This window comes from Mustela nivalis (genome assembly GCF_964662115.1).
Source record: "Mustela nivalis genome assembly, chromosome: 15".
NCBI classification, from domain to species: domain Eukaryota; kingdom Metazoa; phylum Chordata; class Mammalia; order Carnivora; family Mustelidae; genus Mustela; species Mustela nivalis.
Window position 1 is genome coordinate 8,863,807 of NC_139034.1, and position 26,332 is coordinate 8,890,138.

A 26,332-nucleotide genomic window follows, 5' to 3' on the forward strand; every position below is an offset into this window, starting at 1 on the left:
TTTCCCTAACTGATGTCTGGGAACTCTGCAGTCAAATGCTCTACCACTGAGCTATACCCCCTGTCTGGGAACTCTGAAGCATTCGGGCCCCACCTGGTCTTCTGCAGACCCCCGGGATCTTGAGATCATGCTGTCACACCTGGGATATCACCCCACTTCACCCCTTGAACACTTTTAAGCCAGGAATGTCCCAGACAGGGGTAGACACCTAAGTGTTTCAATCATGCACCTGGCTGTCGATGGAAACTTTGCAGTAGGCTCCTTCAGGTAGGTGCCTCCCCTCAGATGTATCCATACCCCTATCATCTGCATAACTTGTTCCCACCCAAGGGCCAAGGGCCAAGGGCCAAGGGCCAAGGTCAGTCCCTGACTAAGGGATTTCACTGAAAATTCCAAGCCTAAGTTCTTGAGAAGCTACTACCCAGCCCTTTGTAGGTGGGGCTGTTGTCTTCTGGGTTCCAGAATATGAGCACCGATGAACACATGTGTGCACACAGGAGCTTGTGTGCTGGTGCACACAAACACACACCCCAGGAGGGACTGTGGGGTGGGATCTGATTAGAAGCAGATTCCAAGAAGTTGATAGGAGGGAGGAAATTGGGTGGGAGGCATTTCCTACCTGTGACAGCACTCCTCTAACGTCATAGCTATTATCCAACCTATGCCTGTGGACATCTGATAGAAAGACATGCTGGAATCATCCATATTTTGCAGAGAAGGGACCATCCCTGTCAGGCACAATGGCTTATCTAAGGTCCAAACCAGGTAAGTATAGAGACTTGTGTCTGAAACCGGGTGTGTTTGCAAGCTGGGGAACTAGCTTCTCCCAGACCTTCCCTGGGGGCCTGTTCCGAGGGGTGTGTTGGGGTCACTGTGTACAGATAAAATGTGGCCTTGCATGCAGAAGGGGGATGAGGAGATGGCAGACCGGAGCACTGTTCATGTAGGGGTCCAACCAGGAGTGGGCCCCGGTAGGGGATCACAGGCAGTGATGTCACTGCCTGGATCACAAAGGCCCACAACTTATAACCCCTGCAACCAGGACCCACACTCTAGTCCGGTATCAGGGCTATTTGGACAGAAACATCTGACACAGAAAGATGTTTTCGTCCTGTCTACGTACATCCCGGGGCTCTGGGTACCAGAGCCCCCAGGAAAATGGCTTGTTCCCATGTTGTAGAAGTTGGCTGAAACCACCCCCGCGATGCCTCAGGATATTTCGAGGGAGACGCCATAAGGTACTTACTACTGAGGAGACTAGGCGATGCCCACCCCTCTGAACCGTCCTAGGGAAGCCCCATCCCTTCCTCTGGAGTTTGAGGGGAGGAGGGATATGTGGGGGTTCCCGCCCATGGGTTGGAGGAGGGTGAGCACAGTGGATACCCTGGTGATCCCTTCTTGTTCACACCAATGTCAGGGTGGGCTGGGTGCACAGGGGATTCCTGAGGTGCCTCTTAGCTGTGCCAGAGCACATCCAAGGCCCTGAAGCTGGGCCACGTTTCTCTCCTTGGGGGAGGGCTCTGCCACCTGGGCTGTGGTGTGTCTCGAATGGAGCGCCCTGGGTCTGAAGACCAGCAAAGGCCTCCAGACAGGGCTCTAAGGTCTCCTGCCTGCCTGCCGGGCACTGTCTTTACAGAACGCTCCAGAGGACATGGTGCAGGAGCTGAATGTCGACATCCGCTGCTCTCCTTCTCCGAAGAACAAGAAGCCGCACAGGGCCAACAGAGTCTGGCGCTGGCTCAGGGTGAGTGCAGGTGCTGGGGAGACTCGACCCCTGGGGCGCCCATGCAGCACCAAGGGCCCCACTTCCTAGAAGCCAGCCTGGCCTCCTAGAGTCCTGTACTCCCGTGAATCTGCATCCCATCTCTTCCCCAAAGTGGCCCTCATGGTCCGGCCCACGCCTTGGACAGAAGCACAGCCATTGTCCACATACTTATAGGAGTATCATTAAAGAGACTTTAGACCAGGTCTCATCCCGTTGATCTAGACTCCTTTTGCCCTGGCCTAGGCATTTTCCTAACTCGTGCTCCCAGGTGTCTCCATTGGCCCAACAGTCTTTCCTCAGGTTATACAAATCTTGCAAATAATCATTTGCAAGAATGAGTTGGGAGATTCTGATCCAAAGGGACATGGGGCCCATGGTACTTTGTCTCTTGCTTTGGGCTTTGTTTTGATGGAACACATCTTTGGGGCCCCTAGGGTGAGGAACAGGGGCCTCACTGCCCTGCACGGCAGTCCAGAAGGCCAGTCATTTATCACCGGCATCTAGCCCTTTCCAGGGGCAGGACTGGATATAATCCCCTTCTGTGGCTAATGAACAGTGCTGCATCCTACAGCCTCCGTGCCCTCCTATCCTAAGCCCTCTCACCTAAAACGTCTGTGTTCTCATCTCAAGAATGAGATATGTTGGGTGCCAGGGTGGCTCAGGGGGTTCAGCCTCTGTCTGCAGCTCAGGTCATGGTCTCACGATCCTGGGATCGAGGCCCACGTTGGGGGGGGGGTCTCTGCTCAGCGGTGAGCCTGCTTCCCCCTCTCTGTCTGGCTGCCTCTCTGCCTACTTGTGACCTCTCTCTCTCTCTGTCCAAAAAATAAATAAAAAATCTTTCGAAAAAATAAAAACAATGGGGCTATGTCATCAGAAATCACAGGATCCATGCCACTCATGCAGGGACGTGCTACTAATAGTCCGCTCACAAAAGGACCTGAGATACTAGCAAGTTCAGACATCATTTTTTTCAATTCTTTGTATGGATACCAAGAACATTTTCTCTTTTCCTTTATTTTTCTTTCTTTCTTCTTCTTTTTTTTAAATTTTATTTCTTTATTTGACAGACAGAGATCACAAGTAGGCAGAGAGGCAGGCTGAGACAGAGAGGGGAAGTAGGCTCCCCACCGAGTAGAGAGCCCGATGCGGGGCTCGATCCCAGGACCCTGAGATCATGACCTAAGCCAAAGGCAGAGGCTTTAACCCACTGAGCCACCCAGATATCCCTTCCTTAAAGAGTTCTTAATTGATTGATTGATGGATGGATGGATTGAGAGGGAGGCCGGGGTAGAGTGGGGAGAAGCAGAGGGAGAGACAGAATCCTCAAGCAGACACTGCCCTATGGACACAGCCCTACGAGGAACGCAGCCTCAGGACACGGAGAGCATGACCTGAAGCAAAACCAAGAGCCTTAGGCTGAACCCAATGAGACACTGAGTCACCCGATTCTTTTTCGGACTCTGGGCTCTCTTGTCCCACCTCTTGCCGAAGTCCCTGAGATCTGGGGGCTCATTCTGCCCTCCAAGCCCCAACCCTCCTGGTGGCCACAGCACTGACTCATGTCTCCTCTGATTCACCTCAGGGGGAAAATGGCTCAACGAGGAAGAGGAATAAGACCTCGATAGTATGGAACACTCGTGCCAGTTCATTGGGGGCCAGCATAGATTACCTGGTGACTGCCGTCCTAAAACAAGATCTAAACTATGTTCACACGTTTCTGGAAGTATACCGCAGCTTTGCTTCCACCCAGGAGGTGCTGGGCTTCCTCTTTGCAAGGTGAGCACCCTCCCCTGCCCCTAACTGCTCCGTGGTATTTGGCCAATGCCTGGTTGTGAGACTTGGCAGGACCCCAAATTCCCCAAGCTTCCCTTGCTCCTAACTGGGGCAGAGGTATTATAGGGACTCAGTGGGGTCTTGTAGGGAAAGAACACTTGGTAGCCTGCGCCAGTGGAAAAGTCTGCTGTTGGGCCTGTGGGCATGCTCTTTGAACATTCCCGTGCCCCTCATGATGAAACCTCTGCCTCATTCCTGACTCTCACTGTGATCTTGAGCTGGGCTCCTCTGCCACTGAAAGGGAGATCTGAGATTCCTTCTGGGGTCTGTGTGTGGGTGGATCCAGAGCAGGCATCCCTGAGGGTGAGCAGGGGCCAGGGCAACTCAGATGTCGGTGATGGGCTGGTTGGGGCCCTTTCATTCAGCAAGCATTCAGGAAGCCCCAGTAGGTGGAGGCGATTGTCTCGGAGCTGAATGGGATCCTGGAACAGAACAGAGAGCACCTCAGGGCTGCAGGCTAGTCAAGGGTCAGATGGTGAGAGCCAACTTCCGCAGACATCTCATGCGATGCCCCCTGGCCTCCTCTAGATTCGGATGTGTTTCTTCCAGCTATGATGAGGTCGGCGGACCCCAGGAGCAGTGCAACATGTGAGTAAACTTTGGCTGCTCCAGGAGGGCCTTCCCTCTCCAGCAGGGCAGTGAGGGTCCTGTGAGTTCGAGGGGCTGCTGGACCTTCACGCACACCTCTGTGATTCCTGCTTTAGGGTAAAGGTCTGAGAGCTTCTACTGGAAACTGGGAAGGTGCCCTGGGGAACTGGGGTAGGTGTGTGAGCACTGTGGGAGAGCAGAGGGGCATGGAGGACAGCTTCCACCCCTGAGAGGGTCATGCTCCATCCCTGCCCCCTCCCAGCCCTCTCTCTGCCCCAATTCTGGGACCCAGAACGCAGGATTTAGGAACCATCGCATAGCAGTGTTGGCACCTGCACGCTGGGTGCTCAGAGGGGGCTCAGGGAGAGGGTGACCCAGTAGAGCCAAGGGAGCAGCAGACATCCCACACCCTGTGGGAGGTGAGTGTCATTGGAAACAGACCCACTCTCATGGCACCTAGTGACTGGGCAGAGGAGCTAACGGTGGAGGTATGGGGAGGGTCCTGGGAAGGCCTGGCTAGAGACAGAGTCCCTTTGTTCCCTCCTCGGTTGGATCTTCACGGAGCAGAGGCAAGTGCAGTGAGGGTAATTAAGAGGCCAGGCACCACCCCTCCCTGGGCACATGCAGTTGAATTGAAGTGACTCGTGGGCAAGGAGACAGACTGAGGAGTGTGTCCAGCTCCCCTAAGAAGTCCAGAAAGGCTCCCCCCATTGATCAAGGACTCCGACTCCCAGAGGCTTTTAGCCAGCCCACCGTCTGGGAGCAGGCCTGTCTCAGGCAGGACTGCCAGGTCGCAGGTGGACAAGGAGTCCGACTGGTCTCGGACAGAAGCTGGAAGCCCAGGAGCCCAGGTTCCCACAGGGTGTCCCTGGGATATTGGTTTGGATGCATACCCTACCCTGTCCTCTGACTTCTCTGCCTCCATGTCTGTCCCCAGGGCCATCTATGCCATCCTGGATATGTGGGTGGAAAGGTATCCAGGGGATTTTGTGCAGCCTCCAGAGTTTCCCAACTTGCATGCTGTACTGGCCTACCTGCAGGTCAATGCGCCTGGCTCGGACCTGCAGCGCCGTGCCCAGCTTCTGCTGCCAGAAAGGCAGCGCGCTGAGACCACAGAGCCAGAGGCTGGGGGTGAGGAGGACTGGGGTTGACTGATGTGGGCCTGAGGAGGAGGCAGGGTGGGTCACCCTGAGGAAGCCTCCATAGATTGTAGTTGGGCTGAGAGGAGTGAGTCCTCTCAGATCCCTGTCCCCATGGGCTTCCGCTGGGGACACCTTCCAAGGGCTGGGTCTTGAACGCAGGCCACGCTGAGTGGTGGGGAAAGGGAAAGGCGAGAGGGAAGTCAATCAAGCTGATGATGCTTTCTCTTCTTGGAGCTACATCACCGGCCCCAGAGCCAGATCAGGATGAGTCTTGGGAAGTTGTTCCAGCAGCCACTCCAGCACCCGCTGCACCTCTGGGGCCTGAGCTGGTCCCCGCCATCCCTGCTGCGGCTGCTCACTATGGGATAGGAAGACCAGTGACCCCCCCTGACCCGTTGGGGCCAGGGCAGATGGTCGTCAGGGCCCTCGTTCACTTCTCTGCCACGGAAGAGCCACCAGGCCTTTTGACTCTCCTGGATGACCAGCAGGGTCCTGCCCACGAGCTGCCCCCACCTGCCTCCGTGGAGCAAGCAGGCTCGGCCCCCGAGCTGCCACCCCCTGCTTCCGTGGAGCAAGCAGCCGAGCTGCCGCCCCCTGCCTCCGTGGAGCAAGCAGGCTCGGCCCCCGAGCTGCCGCCCCCTGCCTCCGTGGAGCAAGCAGTCTCGGCCCCAGAGCTGCCGCCCCCTGCCTCCGTGGAGCAAGCAGGCTCGGTCCCAGAGCTGCCGCCCCCTGCCTCCGTGGAGCAAGCAGGCTCGGCCCCCGAGCTGCCGCCCTCTGCCTCGGTGGAGCAAGCAGCCGAGCTGCTGCCACCTGCCTCCTCCGTGGAGCAAGCAGGCTTCGCTCCAGATGAGCACCTTGTGCTTGCTACAACCAGAAAGCATGTCTTTCCCATCCCCCTCATTGCTTTTTTTGTATTTCTTCTCTTTTGTGTGTATGTATATAATTACATACTAGATTTAATTAAAGATAGAATTTGAGTTTACATAACATTTTACTCGCATTCTTTGCAGTGGGATATGGAGGTCTCATTAGGTCCATTCAGGGTGTTGCACAACCATGTCGTTCTATGACGTTTCCGTCGCAGAGACACCGGCGCTCCTCATCGCTCACTGCTCTGTCCCTCACCCAGTCCCTGTAACCGCTGCTCTGCTCTCTGTCTCGGCCACTTCACCTCGACTTGGATTTTCCTCTGCTGGAATCCTACCATATGGCCTTCTCTGTGTGTCTGCAGAACATAAGAGTGATTCCCCTCTTCAAACTTTGTTATACAAATAACATTTTATTACATAGGAATATTCCTGAAAGAACAAAGATCACGGGAAGCCCCCAAATGAACTATTTTCATTCTGAGCTAGGTTTCCCATTTAGAAGCATGCCTTGAAAAGCAGAAACCATGAGAGAAATGTCTGGGTCCATGAGACACCTTTACATGCTTTCATTTTTCTGGATAGTCTACGTTTCAACTATTCTAATGGGCATGTTATCAAGTATTAGAATTATATCTAAATATTCTCCTCTTGCTAACAAGTTAGGTCATAAAAGAGTTCTTTAGGCTTTATCCAGACTATGTTTATTTAGTAAATAATGATTTAAAGATGAAAAAAAGAAGGCATGTTCCTTCTACCAATGAATAATCCCCTATAATACACGGCATCCTTCTTCTCTGCCTTACCCTTTAAATGTAGTGTGTGTGTGTGTGTGTGTGTGTGTGTGCGCGCGCGTGTGTGCACATGTGCGCACATGTACGTGACAGAGTGGGGCAGGGAAGGTTCCGGGGCTGTGCTCTTGTTCTTCCTTATGTCCCCTCAGTGGACAGACACTGTCCCTCTGTCCCCTTGGGCATTCTCAGTGACAGCATTCAGGAAACCCCTTTGTTGAACAACTAATTCATTTCCAGTTCTTTGACTCTCATAATGTAAGCAATAAGCACGTCTGTGCCATAAATGTCTGTTTCTTTAGGAATGATTCCTGTAAACACCAACACTGGAACACGCTTTACCCACATTTTTAGGGGACTGGCTGCTGGCTCCTTTATGCTGTCTTCATTAGGAAGAAGCATTGCTTTGGAGGGATCCAGGACTCTATAGATGAGACCTGAAATCATGAGGAGGACAAGCCAGCAGTGATGACGTCGGGGCCCTGGGAGTGACCATAGAGCATTGGGGAGGCTGCCCACAGCGCCCTCATATGTCCTCTCCCAGATGCTCCCCTGCCCCGTGTCCTGGAACACACCTCACCCATGCCCTGTCTGGTGACACGCTCCAGCCTCTCCAACCCCCCGCGGGCTCAATCACCCAGACTCTCACTGGCGCAACCAGACCCTGCTCCAGGCCAGCAGAGGTGCACAGGCCAGGCCACTCCTCTCGGCTTGCTCCCTGTCCTTCCTGGCTGAACCCCATCCTCTCAGGGACGAACCTCCAAGGACAGTGCCGGTCAGTGGGTGACAGACAAGTGTTCATGCAGATGGAGTTTTAGTGGCAACAGCAAGAGTCACATGATCTGTGTGAGCAAGAGAGGCCTTTACAATGCACGTCGGCTGCTCATGGAAGCTGCAGGATGGACAGAGCCTCAACCAGGGCCTTTGGCACTGGACAGAGCTCATCCACACCCTCAGGATCTTCTGGCTGTGACCCCCTGACCCTGCCAACCCTAACCTTGGTATCCCTCAAGTTAAACTTGTGTGAGAGAGGGGGCCGGGCTTCCTGCTGACACCCCTCCTCTCCCACAAAGTCGGGTAAGGGGGAGTCCCCTTGATCTGACGCTCTAATAGAGGTCGTCGTCAGTAACTCCTGTCTTGCCCGCCAGAAGATGGAGCTAACCAGGCACACAAGATAGATCCTCAGAGAGAGGACATTTGGGGCTCTCCCTGCAGGAAGAGAGAGAAACACCAGCGAGTGGGACTCAGTGAGAAAGGGGAGCTCTGAGCGCTAGGGGAGGGGCTGCCGTGGGCTGTGCACTGCCTTACTGGTCAGGGGTTCAGGCTTCGTGTTGGCTTGCAGGGAGTGCCCAGGCTTCATCCCACCAACAGGTCCATCAAAAACCAAACTGACCTCCATCAAACATTTTCAACCCCAGCCACGAAAAGGCTCTGGGGCCCTGGCAGTCAAGGAGTCCTAAGACGCTATGTACCAATGGTTCCACAGTGGGGGAAAAGTGGGACAGGCGTGATGGAACTGGGGGCAGCTCATTTCCCTGCTTTGGGGAGAAAGAGCCCCATCACAAGGCACCCCAATATTTGTTCTAAAAACAGGTGGCAGCACAGCGGGCTCCAGCTTGCCAGTCTCCACACGGAGGACTGTCCATGTCCAGGACACTAGCTCTGGGGGACGTCGTGCCCCAGGGCTGGCCTGGGTCTGATGGGTAAGCACCAGTGTAGTGGGATCCCATACTGGCGGGCAGGAAGGCTTTCTGGAAGGACGACTGGGTCAGAGGAGTCTGGATTGCCAGGCTGAAGGGACACAGTAGGGTAGAGGCCCAGAGCCCACGACGGCAGCGTGCTCCCAGGGGGCTACTCTGAGCAGGTCAAGCTGAGGATTACTGAGTATCTTTTGAGAGCATGAATCATGACAGTCAATCCCCCTAACAAGCCCATGAAGAAGGGCGAAATGCTGTCTCTGTTTGACTCCAAAGGAAACCAAGGCTTTAAGAACCTGCCCCTCTCCATGCTCGCCATTGAGTCATAGGCAGGATTTGAACCCAGGGCTTGCCAGGCTTGTGGGCCCGACCTCACAAGAAGGTTGCGTCCAGATGCTTCAGAAGGGACTTCTCAACTCTGAGGTTCCATGAGCCTTTGTACCCAGGGAGAAGCCTCCTCCTGCCCAGACGCAGGCTGGTGAGACTGGGAGAGTCCTCAGTGCCAAGTCACAGCGTCGTCAGACAACAGACCCAGGCCAAGCCCCAGTCAGAGGTGGCACCACTGCCCCTTGAGTTCAGGGAGGTCTCCAGGCCAGGGGTTGGATGTGGAATTTTGTTTCCAGCGAAACAGACTGCCCGACAACACGGACGTTTTTTCCCAGCTGAAATCATCTTCCTGTTGAGAGAACATTCCTGGAGAGGTGACTGGCTGTAAACACATCCCTCAGTCGGTCCACGTCACAGGACCTGGGAACCTGAGAAGCATGCCCGGCAAGGCCAGGAGTCAGCGCCACATAGCACAGACTCTCTGTGTCAGTCTAACATCGCTGCCTGGGTTAAGCCCCTGGTGGGCCTTGGGTGGGCCGTGGGGCTCCTGGCACAGACTAGACCAGAGGTGACTCTAGCAAGAGTTTGACAACCAGCTTTCCAGGGGTGCAGCCTGGGCTCTGGTCCCACCACCTCCCCACACCACCCCACCCATCTCCTGGGAAGGGTCTTACCTCCAGCTGCTCCTACTTATGCTCACCTCCACTGTTCCTACTGGGTTTCTTGGCACTCCCATCACTTGTACTGAATTCCTGCTCCCAATTACAGGGTTGGATGGGGTGATCGATGGCACAGCTGGTTGCAGAATTGTGCACCTAGAGATTTTTACCTGTTTGGGTCGCTTGTGAGGACCAAGAATGAGCCAATTCCCTTGTCACCATCCAACATCTGACGTGGCCGGGCAGCAAGGAGAAGACTGAACCTGCTGCCTGGCGGGCCAGACCCTGAGTTGCCTCAGCCCATTCCCTGATGGCTCCAGCCGCTGGAAGGAAGGTCCGATCCATCCCAGCTGCTTGACAGTGAGAACTGTGCTCCAGGCATGATTCTTTTCACATCATCTCATAGATGGGATTTCCTGCTGTCAAGAAGTACATGTGGGGGACACCTGGGTGGCTCAGTGGGTTAGGCTGCTGCCTTCGGCTCTGGTCATGATCTCAGGGTCCTGGTATCAAGTCCCACATTGGGCTCTCTACTCAGCAGGGAGCCTGTTCCTCCTCTCTCTCTCTGCCTGCCTCTCTGCCTACTTGTGATCTCCCTCTATCAAATAAATTTTAAAAATCTTAAAAAAAAAAAAAAAAGTACATGTGGAAAAGGGCTTCCTAGAAACATCACTGTCATTGACAAAAATGCCCATTCTCCAAAAGTGCGACCTGCTGGACCTCCCCTCCTGTGGTCAGATGACACGGGGCCTGGGGCCTTCGGGGGCGAGGAGCAGGCACAAGTCTATCCCCCTCAAGTTTCGTGGCTATTCTGCCAGAAGCCGGCCGACCCTCTCCTTAGCCCATGTGTGTGTAAACTCCATGTGGTCACAGCCTCAGGGCCTGCCTTGGTCAAAACCTTGCCCACGGTGGTTTGTGGACACATGGTGGGCAGTGGGGAGCCCGGAGGGACTGACAAAGCTCAGTGTAAGTAAAACCCCAAGAAGAAGACAAATGGACAAACAAAACCCCAAGATCACGAGAGAATCCTCAGCCCCGGTTTCCTGCCTGCGGCCCCAGCCTGTCCTGTCTCCGTTTTGTGTCCGTGCCTCGTTTCCTTCACTTTGGCCCCTGCACTCTGCTGTTTGGTTTTGCTTCCCCGGCCTGAAAACGACACTGCTTTGCACCACGCCTTCGTCCTTTCCTGGATCTCCTTCCCACAGCTCTTTTCTGCTGCATTTTGGCCAGGTTTGCAAGGGGTCGTGGCTGAATTTCAAAGGTCTGACTGCGTACTCCCCCCCCAGGGGAACGGGGCAGCCTCTGGTTCCTTCATTTCCATCCTTCTCTCTTCTCTGTCATATCTGATCCCCCCACACCAGCCCTGTGGGGCCGCTCACTTTACCCCAGTGCTCCGCTTACACCTCCCCCAGCGGCCCTGCCCCAGATCTCGGGCTCCTCAGAACCCCCCCAACATACCCCCATGGAAGGCCCACATTAGTTCCCCCTGAGCTTTGTTCTCTTTTCATGTTTATTTGCTTGTTTGTTTGTTTGTTTTTATCCTACTACACCTTCTCACCTGGGTGAAAGTTCTCTGGGTAATTTGAGGCCAGGCACCAGGACTTTGCTGTTTCTCAGGCCTCTAAGTTCCCTGACCCGGGGACGGTAGAGATCAGGGCTCAGCCTCCGTGGGCGACGAGCCCCCTGAGAGCAGCTCGTGGTTTGGGCCCCACCTGCAGCCTCGGCCTTCCTGCCCTTCCTGAACCTGCTCCCCCCGGCCCCGCCCATCTTTCTCTGATGGGCTGAAGGCAGGGCTGGTCCCACAGACTCATGCCTCGCTGCCCTGTGTGTCCCACTCAGCTTCACGCCTCTTCCCGGCCCATCTTTGTGCCCAGGAAAGCCCTCTGCATTCTAAGATTTCCACGAGCCTCCCCAGCTGAGAGCCCTCCCCTCTGACCCCGGGCTGGCACCCAGGATCCTCCCCACCAAGAACACAAGGAGTGAAGGGGGGCGGTGGGCAGGAGTGGCCGTGCCCTGGGGGATCGGGCGGGCCTACCAGGGCAGAGATCAGAAGGGACACAAACCACGCTTCCGCATCAAGGCAGGTGTCTTCCAACTCTTAAGATTGTGTACCCCTCAATAAAGAATTAGGAGCACTCACCCCTCAAAACCTATACACGAATCTATAAATTACACATATGATTCAACTAATATAGAGATTGATTATAAGAGAAAATGTGAAAATAGAAGAAAAAGATTAAATAAATATCGACATGGTTTTAGTTTAAGTATTAATTTTTTCTCTCTAATCTATTTATTTTTTAATTTAACTTTTTTAAAGTCCTCTCTATGCCCAGCGAGGGGCTCAAACTCACAACCCCCAGATGGAGAGGCACAGGCCCCACCGACGGAGCCAAAGTATTTATTAATAGGTTTCAGTCAAAGCAATTTGATTGGCTAAACATCAATTTTTGTACAAACCCCATTTTTGTATTTGGTGATACAGTATCTAGAAGTGGTTCTAGAATCTCGTTTGTGCTGGTACTTGGTTGTCACACGTCCCTGTGTCACCTCCGCGTCCGTCCACCAATTATAGTTTGTTGTTTTGGTTTAGCTACAAGAAATTCCATCTCCTCTGACGTCTGTCTATCTTTCATGCTGATTAAAAGCTCTTGCAATTTTACTTGTTGGACAAATGGTTTCAAAACACTGTGCGGGAGATTGCCTTGTAATTAGAAAAGTCTGTTTCAACCTGAAGGGTGCACGCAGGAGAGTACCTACACGCTGCAACTACAAATCGAACCTTTTCGACAACAACAATGCCATAATGGAAAGATATTTCCAAGCAGCTCATTTGCAAAATGCTATCCCATATGTTTTCTCTCAGGGAAAAGTAAACAAAGAAAGAAAGAAGAAAGAGAAAGAAAAAAGAAAGAAGGAAAGAAAGAAAGAAAGAGAAAGTAAGCAAAGAATTGTGCTTCCACTTACTTTTAAAGCACCTTTTTCTGCAAATGACAGACTCCTTGGCTTTTTTTAAAATAAACACTGGTAGGACACCTGGGTGGCTCAGTTGTTGGATGACTGCCTTCGGCCCAGGTCATGATCCCAGAGTCCCAGGTTCGAGTCCCACATTGGGCTCCCAGCTCCATGGGGAGTCTGCTTCTCCCTCTGACCTTCTCCTCGCCCATGCTCTCCTCACTGTCTCTCTCTCAAATAAATAAATGAAAATCTTAAAAAAATAAAAAATAAAATAAAATAAACACTGGTGTTCTGAGGCCCTCCCTGCTTTCCTTGCCGGGTGGTTGACGAGGGCTCTTCTGGGCAAAGCAGAGGTCTCAGCGGCCCCTTTGTGTCTACTTGTGCGTTCAGTTCTAACCTTGTCCATCTGTAGTTTCTTTGTAGCGATCTTTCGAAAGCCATCTATCACTTTTTTGCAGGTTCCATGTACTTAACATTAAATAATAAAATCCTTTAGTCCCCTTCACCAGACACACACACGCACACACACACTGCGTTAAGTCACAACGTATTAAGAATGGAGATGTGAGGGTTCCCCCTGACACCCTTCTTTGAGGATCACCTTTTTGTAATGGCTTTTCTCATCTACCACCTGACATGTGACTTTGACATGCAGTGTGCCAGCATTTTAATGATTTGTTAATGTTTAAGGTTTTTATTTTTAAGGAGAAAGTGAACAGAGCTCTAGGATTCTCCCCACCATTCAAAGAGAATGACAAGGTGCCCCCCACCCCGGGACCGTTGGGGGAGCCACAGCACCGGTTGGCCATGCATGCTTGCTTCGCTAATTCTCCGGCAGCACGGTGGTTAAACTGTCCCCTCTCACCCAGCCAGCAGTGGTGACAACAAAGGCTCAGGGTGGACATCCCAGATCAGACATCTGACCATGTCGCCCTCTGGAACCACTTCCAGTTTCTCGTGGCTGACTGAATAGAACCTAGATTCCTCAGTCTGTCTTACATCTTACAGGAACCGCCACCCACTGTCCGCACCTGCCTCTGAGCCTTCACCCCACCCGCCTGCCCCACCCCCGGACTTGTCCTCATTCCTCCCTTTGCTCCTGCCCTTCCCTGAAGCCCTGCACCCTGTACCTCTTCTCTGCCAGAGCAAGTTCAAGTTCTCGCTGCCTCCCGTGACCTTTCCTGATGGCCCATGTCCCTCATCCCTGTTTCTGCAACACTTTAACCATCGCTCCATGAAGATGTCCCTGCAGACCTGAAACAGGCTCATGTGCCTCCCTCTTCTCTGCGCTTCCCTTAGTGAGCTAAACAGCGTGGGCTGGCGGGTGTGTTTGTAAAACAGACTTTAGTTTGGAATGAAAGGGACATCTCTCCTGCGCCTGCTCTCCCAGACTTCTGGCGCCTGTTATGGTGGTGATGATGTTTAAGCTGCCTGCGGGGGAGGGGGCTGAGTTGGCTCATGGTGGCTGTTCGGGGTCATTCCCCTTCCCTCTCTCACTGTCCCTCTCCTTTCCAGGGCAGAGGAGGAGGAGGAAGAGGTGCGGGGCTTCATCTTTGTGGGATTTCGACCCACGCGATGACAGCCCTGACCCAAAGCTTGTGACTTCTGAGTAGTCTGGAGGAAGGCAGCAAGCGGAGGAACCTGTGAGCTTTTTCTGCCAACTGGAGCAGCCGCGCATCAGAATCTGGGGCCAGGGGGGGGGGGGGGGGCGGGGAGCTCGGTGCATGCCAAATGCTATCCCGGGAGCCAAGGTTCACTGTGTTGCCTTCTCAGGCCCTCTGGCGGCGGGAGGGAGCGCCCTCTCACTTGTGCCCGGTGTTTGCAGTCCCCTGCCCCATGCAGACTCCGGTGGGGCAAACATCTTATAACCTGGAAGGGATATGCACCATATCCCCACCCATGTGGTGCAGAGAGCTCCCATAGCCTGAGTAAACTGGAAAAGCAAGGTGTGCAAACACTGTCGACCTTCCCCATGGGCATTTCTCTGAGAGTAACTAAGACACGAACCCGGCTTGCTCACTGCGCAGAGTTGAGCATCTATGCTATAGGGCTCTTTGAATGTCACTGTTATTGAGGTTTTCATAATTATGTACATTCAAAAGATGTTCAGTGTAATTCTGATCATACTCCTCTAAAAATGCCTCAGATTAAAAGCTTTTGCTGGCTCTTTAGATTGCGGGCCTGCAATTTTAGAAAATGAACTGCATTTTAGCTTTCCATTGAAATTAATAACAACGGTTTCCCAGTTAACTCTGTGAATAGTTAATGGAACAAACAGGATACTTCAGTACACTATGGGTTGGAAAGCCATGTGAGCAAGAGTCTGAGTTTCTAATGGGAAAATAATTCATACAATGCAAACTTTTCTCATGCACACAGTGTAGAAGGTGTTTCTCTGAAATAAACACTGGACTATTTAGCGAATGATGAACTGTACCTCGGTGTGCATGTTACTCTGATGAAAACAGAATTCAGGTAAATCAGCTAGCACCCGGTACTGAGTACTGCCAGAGATCTCCTCGTTTGACAAGGAAGAAACACATTCGGGCGACCTGCTTGCGTGTCCCTTATGGAGACTAAGCTGGAAGCGGGGAGGGAAAAAAGTGGGGTCTGGCCTACCAGCCCAGAGCAAACAAACCCTGCAAAGCGAGTATTGTCTTTCCCGTTTCATGGATGTAGAATTCAGCGAAGTATCTTGCCCAGCGGACCTCCCCCACTGGCCAGGCAGCCCCTCCCTGTTGAAGACACCCGGAGGGAGAAGCAGTCTCCGGAGAGGGTGTCTCCCTCCTTCCCCCATTAGCTGCCACTTCCCAGCCCTGCTCTTACCTCCGTGCCCGGTCTTGTACAGCTGGGAAGGGCCTGGAGGGACACTTCAGCTCAGGACATTTAGTTTTGACTCCTTCCCCACCAAATTCAAACTGCCTGCTTCTGGGGGTAGGGGAGGAGGGGAATGGGCACAGACCGCATCTTTATAAGGTGTCAGCATTGGGAGAAATTCCAAAAATCGGTTAGTCAAGGCACTGGTGGTTAAAAGAAAACTAAGAAAGAGAAAGATGCAAAGAGTTTAAGTAATGCTAAGAAAGACGCATCAGAGACTTCTCAGCCTCTCCTCCCTCAGGAATTCCACCGTGGAAGGCACAATTGTGTCTGCTGGTGGCGTGACGTATGCATCTGTTCACAATCACTATTTCATTCACCCATGATACACTAGAGAGTGAGTGGCATAAAACATTGCACCTAGAACTCCAGTAGAAGATTCTGGAAAAATTAGTGAGAAATGATTATGGACATCCCACATAATGAACATTAGGTTCAGGACAAACACTTTAGTAAGAACTACCCCCACCCTGGCTCCCCACCTGTCTGAGCTGGGGATGATGTGGCTCCCAAGCCCAATCTCCATGACAAATGTGATCTTAAAAAACCAAAGTTTTCTGAGATATGGAATAAATGTCATTACCCTGTTACGATGTGACATTAACTACTTTTCAGGGCTTCAGGGTCCACTGAGAAGAGACTAACATCCTGAGGGGTAACGTTTTTGGGGTAACCCCATGTGACTTATTATGTCAAAACGGCACAAAGCTATGTGGGGGACCTCAGAGGTTAGATGACCGAGTATCGGGACAAGAAAAAGATCCCGATAAGCTGATAGGGAAAGGATAAGCTTTTAAAAGGTAAATGGCCTCATTTCAGTTCCAATAATTAACTGAGTAAAGACAAGGTAGGGGTCAAGTTGGAAATTCTAGACAGCCACACATCTCACGTGAATTCACGCATCACTCGCTGCTTGTGCAGTTTTCAGCTATATGAACCCCGCTGGAGCAGAGTCTACAGAAAGGGAGGGAGGGGCCCGTGGTCCCTTGTTCTAGGCACATGGCATCTAGCTCTTATGGGATCTGGACCGTGTCCAGCAGGGAGCTCTGAGAGCCTTGTCACCTGAGGTATGATTGAGGAAACCGTAGATGTTTACCCTGGAATAACCCAGGGACACACCCTCTGTCTTCATAAATTTGCAAGGCTGTGATCTGGATGAGAGCAGACATAGTCTATGTCTCTCTGGAGGGCTGAGCTGGTGTTCCTGTCGGCAATCCCAGGGAGGCGGACTGGGACTCAGGGTGAGGGGAATGCCTCACAATTCCAGGTGTGTAGCCGGATGTCTGGAAAGTTTCGTGTGGAGACCAGCTGGATGTAGGGAGCAGTCCTCCACTATGGGCAACCTGGACCAGGTGGCCTCTGAGGACCCTTCCAACTCTGAGGTAGTGGCTGGTGCCACTGGGACTGAGCAGACGTTGTCAGGGACCGAGCCTCATGGTCTATGATCTTTGGGTAGCATTTGGGGCTTGCAGAAGGGTTTCTGGTGGGGAATATTTGAGGAAAGAGTGTTGGAGCGCCATTTGTGCTTAAGGTCATATCCACAAAGGTAAAGGCAAAGGCTTCTCCTCCCAACTCCCATTCTTTCTAGAAGGAGGGTAGCATTGACTGAGAAAAGCATGTATAAGACTAAGTTTGTTGTTGTGCGGCCCTTCTGGCAGTCAGCTCCAAGCACTGTTACCAGGGACTATTTTAGGGACAAGAGAATAGCTCGATGCTACAGAGCATTGTGTTGTACGGATGGTCCCTGCAGTGGGGTCCCTCTGCACTTTGTGGGCTGGAGTTGCCTGTATTAGTGGATCTTGGCTAATAGTAAGGGAACCTTGGGCTGGAAGTTCTGCTCCCCAGGGAGGGAGGGCGGGCAGGATAGGAAGGAGTGGGGAGTTGTGGATCACTGAGGCATCCGAGTAGGAGGTGGAGACCAACCTTGAGTTTAGAGGTGAGTGACTTCCCAGAGCTGGACAGAGTCAGGACCAGGATCCTGTCTCCCGATCCTGAACTGATATTGTCCCCACGTCCTCACTGCGCCCACCACACGGACTGACAGATAAGAAATGGGGTGCTGAGGCCTAGGGGAAGGGTGATCCCAATTAAGATGATTAAAAAAAAGAAAAGAATAGGGGAAGGGAGCCAAGTGCACTTCTTTCCTTTATGGGGTTTTTATCCTCCAGTCAGAGCCCTTATGTTGCCTGCTGCAGTCCTGGAAGCATTGTTGGGCTTTCAGAGGGACAGCCACCATTCTGGTCATTCACATCCCTGTCCGCCCCCCATAGAGCTGGCTACCCCCCTCCTTTCCCTGCACTGGGCTTGCTCCCATGGTGTAAGCATTGCTGCTACTGAGGAGGGAACAGGAGCAGAAGCGGCAGCTGGGCTGGACACGGGGTAGAGCTGGTAAAAGGGACTCTGGAGCCGGACGTGACCCGCGGCAGCTGTCTCCTACACTCAGCCTCCGTTTCCTTGCCCGGTAAGGGCACCTGCTTGACAGGTCCCGTGTAAGAATCCCATGAGCCAAAGCGCTTCGTGGCCCAAAGCATAAAGGGATTTCCTCCTGGTAGAGGGTCACCGGCTTGGCCTCCTGACAAAGGTCAATAAGCAACCCCCACAAGGGCTCCAGGGATGCTGGGTTGTGCTGGGGAGTCTGCCTTGCTGTCTCCCCACAGCAACGCTCCCCTCCCTGGCCTGGGGCTCTGGGGAGTCTGCAGCCTGTGCCAGCACATGTGAACAAACAGTCTCTTGTGACATCCTGCAAATTAGCCTCCCCTTCTGAGCCAGCACGTCTTCTGTTACTTAGCTGAAAGGGACACTGGGGAGAACACGACCTTCGAGCGGGCCAAGAACACCCCTCCGTGCGCACAGTGTGCTGAGCCACACCTTGATTTAAAAGCAAACCAAGATGTTACCTCACAACCTTGTTCTGAGAGTCACCCCAGCGGTGTGCCGCCAAGGGTAATTAATTTCTGACTCACACATGGAGCTCGACTTGTCAGTGGGATGCTGACACCCAGACCCTGGCGGGGGGCATGGCTAGGAGCAGCCCTCAAGGGGAGTGTCTGCTGCTGCCCAAGGGGAAATACTCCCACTGCAGGCTGTTGGTGGGGTATTCCCGAATGCAGAGTGGAGGGTTGGCGCAAGTAGGACCCGGCTGCAGCTCATCACTGCTTGAGATGAATAGCGAGGTTCAGGATGGTTTCTCAAACCATTGAGAACTTGGAGAGAGGTGCTCTCCGAGGAACCATGCAGCTCTGACACTCTGTCCTTCTCTGATTTTAAAGCATCCTAAGCATGGTGATTCAGCTCAGTGGTGTACAGGAAAATGGTCCCAAAGACTAGAGGGAGTTCTGGGACAACGTGCATCTTGGTGGTACCTGGGTGCATGAACAGACAGGCGGTACATGTGCAGGGACCTCCTTACTCATTTTCCTGACAGTGGATGTTTTCCAAAACTTTAAAGAGCAGATCATGGAGGAGGACATGTGGGAAAGGGCTTCTGGGTCCCTGTTTGCATTTTGTTTCTCTGCTCCATGGCCCGACAGAAAAATGCCAAACCTTTTTGCTTTTGCCATTGACCGGAGAGCGTGCCCCTCCCCTAGCGGGGTTGCGTCTCAGGGCAGTGAGCGAGGAAGGTGCCAGCCACCGGCTCAACCCGGGGAGCCCATCAGCCGTCGGTGTCAGTGAACCTAGGACTTTCAGCCAGACCATACCCCCACCCCTGATCCAACCTCTTAAACATATTTCGAGTTAGAAAGGGCATTAACAATTGAGGATAATGTTTTTCTAACCTTTAAAAAATGTAAACAGTAAACATAACATTGATAAACAAAAGTGCACAGACCAGAGATGTACGACTTGCTGGATTTCACGCAGACCATACCTGAAGTACCTGCCACAACTGATCTTTCTCTGGTTTTCACAGATGCTGAGCTCCCAAGTTCATGTGCTTTCTAAGCACGTAAGTCCTTTCCTTCCTGAGCACACAACGTTCTGAACCAGATGGGTTCTACTCCCTGGAGCTTGCTGTTGTGGACACACCAGGCCTAAGAGAGCTGAGAAGGGAAAGTCTCTCTCTGGGTCGGGTATGACAGAGCATTGCTGGAACCCAAGGTGGCCAAGGGGCCTTCCAGATCGAAACAGAGCTTCTTCCTGACTGGAAGAACCCCTGGGACGTGGAGACTTTGCGCTAGAACCAGGAAAAGATGGAGCATGTGGCAGAGGACAGCTCCCACCTTCCAGCATCCCAGAGAGGGAGCTGGTGAAGTGGGGCTGGAGAGAAAGCTCATTGCTCCCCAGCTCCACTGTCACCGCAGGGGGATACAGCCCACCCACGGAGGACAGCCTGCAGCATGGCCAAAGCTTGGTAACTGGGAGCTGATGCAAGGCACGGACAGGTCCCCACATCCCACACCATTTCCTCCCGGAAGCCCTCCACCCCCGCCCTCCACACACCGTGATTGCTTTCTCCTCTGTATTCTGGATGGAATGCTAATGATAAATGCAATAAATCCAGCACACACTGATCAGTCACTGCTGGGATCCCCACTGAACAACACTGGTATTTTCCCCCTGGGACTGGCAGGGGCATGAGGAGCCCACGGGTGCATGCTGCCATGGGTTATCGGGGTCCAGTGTTCACAGAACCCTTCTTTGAGGAGACCGTGTAAGTCAGTAGGACTCAGTGGCATAAAACAAATGGCAGGAGACAGTCCGGAGACAGTGTGGAAAAGCCCAGGGAGGGGAGGGCTTGGGCACATTCCAGGGACAAAGGGAATTCAGGCAGAGTCTCAGGGAGAACTGAGGGAGTGTGGCTACCCCATCCTGGGGCTGGAGAGGGCTTGACTGCAGAAGGGAACCCTTGCCCGAAGCTGGATTGAGCTTTATTCCAGGGCCAAGGGAAAGCCCTCAGAGGCAGGTAGGCAAAGGGATGGCCCATTTGTGGGGAAGGCCCAGAGCCCCAGCGGGGCGGCACAGACCAAACATCGGAGATGGAGGTCTGCTGGGGGGCCAGGCAGCATTGCATGTGTAATCCACCCACAAACCAATCTGAACCAGTGGTTCAGATCTAGACAAACTAAGATCAGCAGGCCTTGCCCCATTTTTGGCATAAATTCCAGATGAGAGAGCATGTGGATGCTTCCATTGTCTCTTGAAAACCTTAAAGGATTCAATTTTCCTCTCCAAAGATTAGAGTTAAAAAAAAAAAAAAAAAAGTTCCTGTAGATTTTGGAAACACATCTGTTCTGCCCCTCACTTAAAAAAAAAAAAAAAAAAAAAACTTATCTCCCAATTTTTAAAGATTCTGTAACATTTAACAGATACAAAATAACACATATAAGATTGAGACATCATAATAAAACAAACACCGTGAACCCACCACTGGGCTTAAGAACAAGAATGTCATCAAGGTCACCAAGATGGTCACCAGTGTCACCAAGGCCCAAGAACAAGAGGGTCCCTCCCTGACTCCAACCCCTTGTCCTATCCATAACCCTGGGGAAACCAGGCTCCTAAATTTTCTTGGTATTAGCTCCTTGTTTTTTATTTAGTTTTATAACAGGAAGTCTAATTTTGAATGATTTGAACTTCATAAAATATAGTACTCTATGTTGGCTTTTCTGAGACTTTTTTGATTCAAATTTCTTCTAAGATTCATCTTTCCTTTTGCATGTGGTGGATAGACACCGTTTTCACTGCTGCATAATATTCCATTGGGTGATCTCATCTTGATTTACTTATCCATTCCCCTGTGATGGACACAATTCAGTTGTTACTCGTTTTTGTCTATTCCAAACAGTGCTGCTGTGAACATTCTCCCAGATGCCCCTTGGCATTTTGGTGCAAGAGCAAGAGTGACCTTGGAGCATGAACCTAACAAAAAACTTGCTGAATCTCTACATTGTTTGCTGAGTGGCCGAACCATTCTTATTTGCCACTTCTCCTCTGAACGATGTTTGTTCATGACTTTCACCCATTTTATTGTTGGGTGATATGACTATTTCTTATTGATCTTTTATTGTTCTCTAAAATTAATCTTTTTTGATTATAAATATTGTAAAAGCAATTCTCAGCTTATGAATAAATTCTCTATTTTGGAATAATATCAAATTACAAAGTTGCAAAGATAGTACAGGGATTTACCATCCACTCTTCACGTGGTTTTCCCTAATGCTTACATCTGATATCACCAAGGGCACAACAAAGAAACCAACATTGGAACAGAGTAACCCATTCTCTCCTGATTGGAAAGATACAAGAAATCACCCAGAAGTAACAACCTCAGTTCCCCTGCAAAGCAAAAAAGTCTAATTGCAGAAATGGCAAAACATACTGCTCCTTGTCGCTTCCCTGACCTCCCCAAAATTCAGTTTTCATGGTGGGAAAATTGGAATAATTCCTACCTCATGGGTTGCTACAAATACAAATAAATATACAAATAATATACAAATACAAATAAAATAATGATTACAAAATGCTTTAGCACGAAGACTCACTAACTGCTCCCTGTCCATTTTGTCATTATTAATGTTACAGATAAGCTCATTCCACACTTGCAGCCTGGCCTTCCTTCTCCCTCCTGGCATTGCCACCTCTCCTCCCACCATGACCCTCATCCTCACCCGTGGAGACTGTAGAAGGATTGATTGCCCCTCTAATATAGCACATGCTAGCATAGCATAGGTATCACTTGCACTGATAATTCCCATCCACTGAGGATGTGTTTCCAGAATGCCAACTCCATCTTGTCTATTTTTAAAATATGCTTTTCTAAATTGTGATAACAATATACACAGAATTTACCTTCTTGGCCATTTTTAAGTGCAACATTTCCGCTGGTGGTGAATATATTCACATGGTTGTGCAACCATCACCACCATCCAGAACTTTTCATCTTGCCAAACTGAAACTATGTCCCCACTAAACAATACCTCCTCGTACCCCCCTCTAGCCCCAACCCCTGGCCACCACCATTCTGCTTTTTGTCTTTATGAATCTGACTACTGTAGGTACCTCATGTAAGTGGAATCATCTATTATTTCTCTTCAGATGATTGGCTTATTTCCCTTAGTGTGATGTCCTCAAGTTTCATCCATGTTGTAGAACATGTCAGAACTTTGCTCCTTTTTAAGGCTGAACAATATTCTGTTGTATGGATAGACCACATTTGCTCACCCATTCATCTGTGGACACTTGGGTTGTCTTCACCTCTTGGCTATTGTAAGTAAGGTTTCTGTGAAGTGGGTCTATAGCTATTTCTTTGTGTCTCTGCTTTCAATTCTTTTGAGCATACACTCAATGGATCATATGACTTCTAAGAAAGAAAGAAGCTCTGGAGTTTCAGCACAAATCCTCTCTGGGCTTCTTACCCCTTATCATCATCACTGGCAAAGACTCTGTGGCTCCAGGAAGATGGCTTCTTGCCCAACGTGTCCCACACAGGTCGTGAGAGATGATGAACCTGCAGCGTGGCCCATCGGATCCAGCACCCAAGCTCTTCTCATCTCCCTCCCCAAACAGAGTATTCTTGGGGATAATCGATGGGCTCACCAAAACAATGTGTTAGAACATGAATCCACAAGACCCAACACCTTCTAATGCATGAAGGCTAAACAGAAAACATAGTGAGGGAGGAAATTCCATTCACAGAAGCTTTGAAATTGCTTAGAAATTAACCAGTTGTAGTAAATTTCAGGATTTGCTGAAGAAAATTTAAAAATTCTTGAGGGAGAAATAAAGGAAGAATTGAAATTTGAGGTCTGTTTCAGGCTAGGAAGATTCAGAATGATAAAGATCGAGAAGCTCCTCTAGTTCATTACAGATAGAGCACAAAAATGAACTAAAGCAGTGCCTGAGTGGCTCAGTCCTTAAGCGTCTGTCTTCACCTCAGGTCATGATCTTGGGATTGAGCCCCGCATCGGGCTCCCTGTTAAGCAGGGAGCCTGCTTCCTCATCTCTCTCTCTCTGCCTACATGTGATCTCTGTCAAATAAATAAATAAATAAAAATATTCCTAAAAATAAATAAAATAAAAGATTATAAATTAAAAATTAAAACATTAAAAAATAAAAATAAATAAATAGATAGATAACTAGATAAATAAAGGACATCCTTACGGCACCAAGAGTTTATTAGGAAGTCTCGTCTCACCCACAGCTCTGCAAGAATGTCCAAGGTCCCAGGAAGTGTTGAGTCCCATACTCATGCCCGAGACCCTCCCAGGGAAGCGACACCCCAGAGCGCTTTTGCAGAGCTGCCCCCTCCCTTCTGTGCCCCTTTCCCTCCTCGATGGTGGAAGCAAGCCTCTGGCTATGGTCTACCCTCTGGCTGGCACGGGCTCTCCCCCTGCTCCTGGGGTCCGAGCCTGTGCTGACGAAGACGAGCGCCGTGTGGACTGTGGGTGCTCACGGCAGCAAAACTCACCCTGTGGAGAGTTCATGGATGTTTGAAGAAAAGTAGTGCTCGTCTCCGCTCACCTGGGAAGCATTCCAAAGGATGTGATGACCTTGTGTCATGCAAGTCCTCATACCCTAGGTATTCTCCTCCCCCACTGACCCCAAATCTTGAACCTTTGTGAAGTCCCTATCCATGTCTTTCTGATGCAGGAATCGCTGCTCTGCCATGGTCCTCTAGCCTCTGCTTGAATGCTTCCGTGACAGGGACCTCACGACTCCATGTGTCATTGCCAGTGGTTGCCCCTGCCTTTCTCCCCAAATGGAGCGTAGACACTCAGGAGAGGGGGGTGGCTCTTCACTCGTCATCTTTAATACTTAAATGGATATTAGGCAGACACAATACCCCAAATTCTGATGCTTTAGTTTTTCCTTTCACCCCACAAAGATTTCGTTAGCATCTGCTTACGTGCCAGGCACTGTGCTAGGAGTTGAGAATCCATCAGTTCCCAAGACAGAGTCTCCAGCCATCTCTTAGCTTACCTGCTAGAGAGTAGAAGCATAAACAATCAAAGGAGGAAATCATTTACTTTTTCACTTTTCAGTGGTGATGCACGCTAGGAAGGAACAAAGAGCCAGGTGAACGGAAGCCATGCGGGGGAAGGGGGCTGAGACAGGTGGTCAGGGAAAGCCTCACAGGCAGGATACAGGCTCCCGGCTGCTGTCACTTGGACTGGGCACCTGCTGGTTGTCATGAACTTACTCCTTATTTCCTTCTAGAAGTTTTACAGTTTCAGTTCTTTAATCTACCTAAGTCAGTGTTTGAATATGGTATAAGACAAGGGTCCAAACAAAATATTTTGAACATATTTCTGAGACTTTGCTTTTGGAAATAAGAGGAAAAGTTCTGAAATATATGAAAGTTTTAATTTAGGGGGACTGATGACAGTAATTAGCTAGGACACAGTTCTCAAATGGTACTTACTAACATATTCTAGTGTGAGTTTCTCTGTTCTTTTGTTTCTTATAGTTGTGAGACACTGATATGGAAACAATCAGTAGTCTAGGGTTAGCTGAAGCTAAAACACAAAATGATTGGGAAGAAGCCAAGTATCAGAGTGCAGGTGATTGCATTCTGTGCCTCTTTATTACAGATAGGTAATGCATGTGGTCAGCTGCTGAGCATACCTTTTAAATCTGTTCGGTCAGAACCATTTAATAAGAATTCAAAAGTATCTATAGCAATTAGATCTCTTATGAAATATTTATTAACCTCATTAATTTCTCTAATTTTAGGCTTTGTGCATTCATTGTAGATGAGATACATTAATTGAGACTTGAACAGACTAATTTCAGAGTTTGTTAAAAAATTAAAAATAATTTTTCTAGGTTTTGACCTTTTCTTTTTCCTGGTGTATTGAGTACATTTGTCAACACATTTGAATGATTTTTCTACCTTTGAAAGACATATAATAACATTAAAAAAACCTTCAAGATTTATTCTGAGTCTGGATTTTTTAAATAGTATGGTAGCTATTTACAGAAAGAACTAAAGATTTTAGTAAATCCATTTTGTAGGATACAGAAGGATGATAAAATCTATTAAACATCAAAATTAACTTTCAACTAATGTATATTGTGTTAGTTTTTTTAATTGTAAAGGGTTTTGTGTTATGAAGTTGTTTGGTATGGTTTTAGTCTTTCTCTCTCTCTCTTTTTTTTTTAAGATTTTTATTTATTTATTTGACAGAAACACAGCAAGAGATGGAACAGAAGCAGGGGGAGTGGGAGAGGGAGAAGGAGGCTTCCCACTGAGCAGAGGGCCTGATGGGCTCAATGCAGGGCTTAATCCCAGGACTCTAGGATCATGACCTGAGCTCAAGACAGACACTTAACACCTGACCTACCCAGGCACCCCTGATTTTAGTCTTTCTAAATGTGACAGCTGACTGAATTTTCACTATGTATAGTTTGGGTTCACCAGAGGCATAATAAATCAAACTTAGTCCTGGAGAAAGCAAAGTAGATTATTAGGTAGTTCTCAAAATGTTTATTCATAGTACACCATTCCCTATGCTCCATAAAAAAAATTACTCTTTTGGTTATTTGAACCAAAAGAAAATAATTCTGTTAATAAAAAAAACAAAGAAATTACTCTTGAAGTATACTAGGGTTTATGAAAGGAAATCTTTCTGGAAGATAAAGCTTAATGTTCTTCAAAATAATATTTCTAATTCATTTTTAAAATAGTAATATTTCTTTTTTAAGGAATATTTTTCTATCTGATAACTCCTAGGAAGCATATGGTCTATCTGTTTGATTTGCCTTGTTGCATACATTATCAAGACCATTGGGGTATAAGAGTACATTAGTTTCCTTTTTTCTTCTAACACTATTTTTTTTTTTTGATTATAGGAATGCTAGGTGTAGAAAATTTAGGAAATACTAAATTATG

The 26,332-nt window shown here is 49.9% G+C and overlaps 2 protein-coding genes across 2 annotated transcripts in view; one reads left to right on the forward strand and one right to left on the reverse strand.

Annotated features, from left to right (window-relative positions):
- Window positions 1–26,332, reverse strand: part of LOC309848526 (ral guanine nucleotide dissociation stimulator-like) — a 438,233-nt gene that overhangs the window by 15,124 nt on the left and 396,777 nt on the right. The gene's annotated exons all lie outside the window — the stretch shown is intronic.
- LOC309848891 (uncharacterized protein) overlaps window positions 130–26,332 on the forward strand; it is a gene marked incomplete at its 3' end in the record, with an annotated part of 339,926 nt that continues 313,723 nt past the window's right edge. Inside the window, exons 1-6 of the mRNA XM_082700932.1 lie at window positions 130–267; window positions 715–765; window positions 1,181–1,238; window positions 1,637–1,744; window positions 3,348–3,541; window positions 4,127–4,186. Of these exons, the coding sequence (XP_082557058.1) occupies window positions 224–267; window positions 715–765; window positions 1,181–1,238; window positions 1,637–1,744; window positions 3,348–3,541; window positions 4,127–4,186 (515 nt within the window). The 5' untranslated portion in view covers window positions 130–223. The remainder of the gene's footprint in view (window positions 268–714; window positions 766–1,180; window positions 1,239–1,636; window positions 1,745–3,347; window positions 3,542–4,126; window positions 4,187–26,332) is intronic.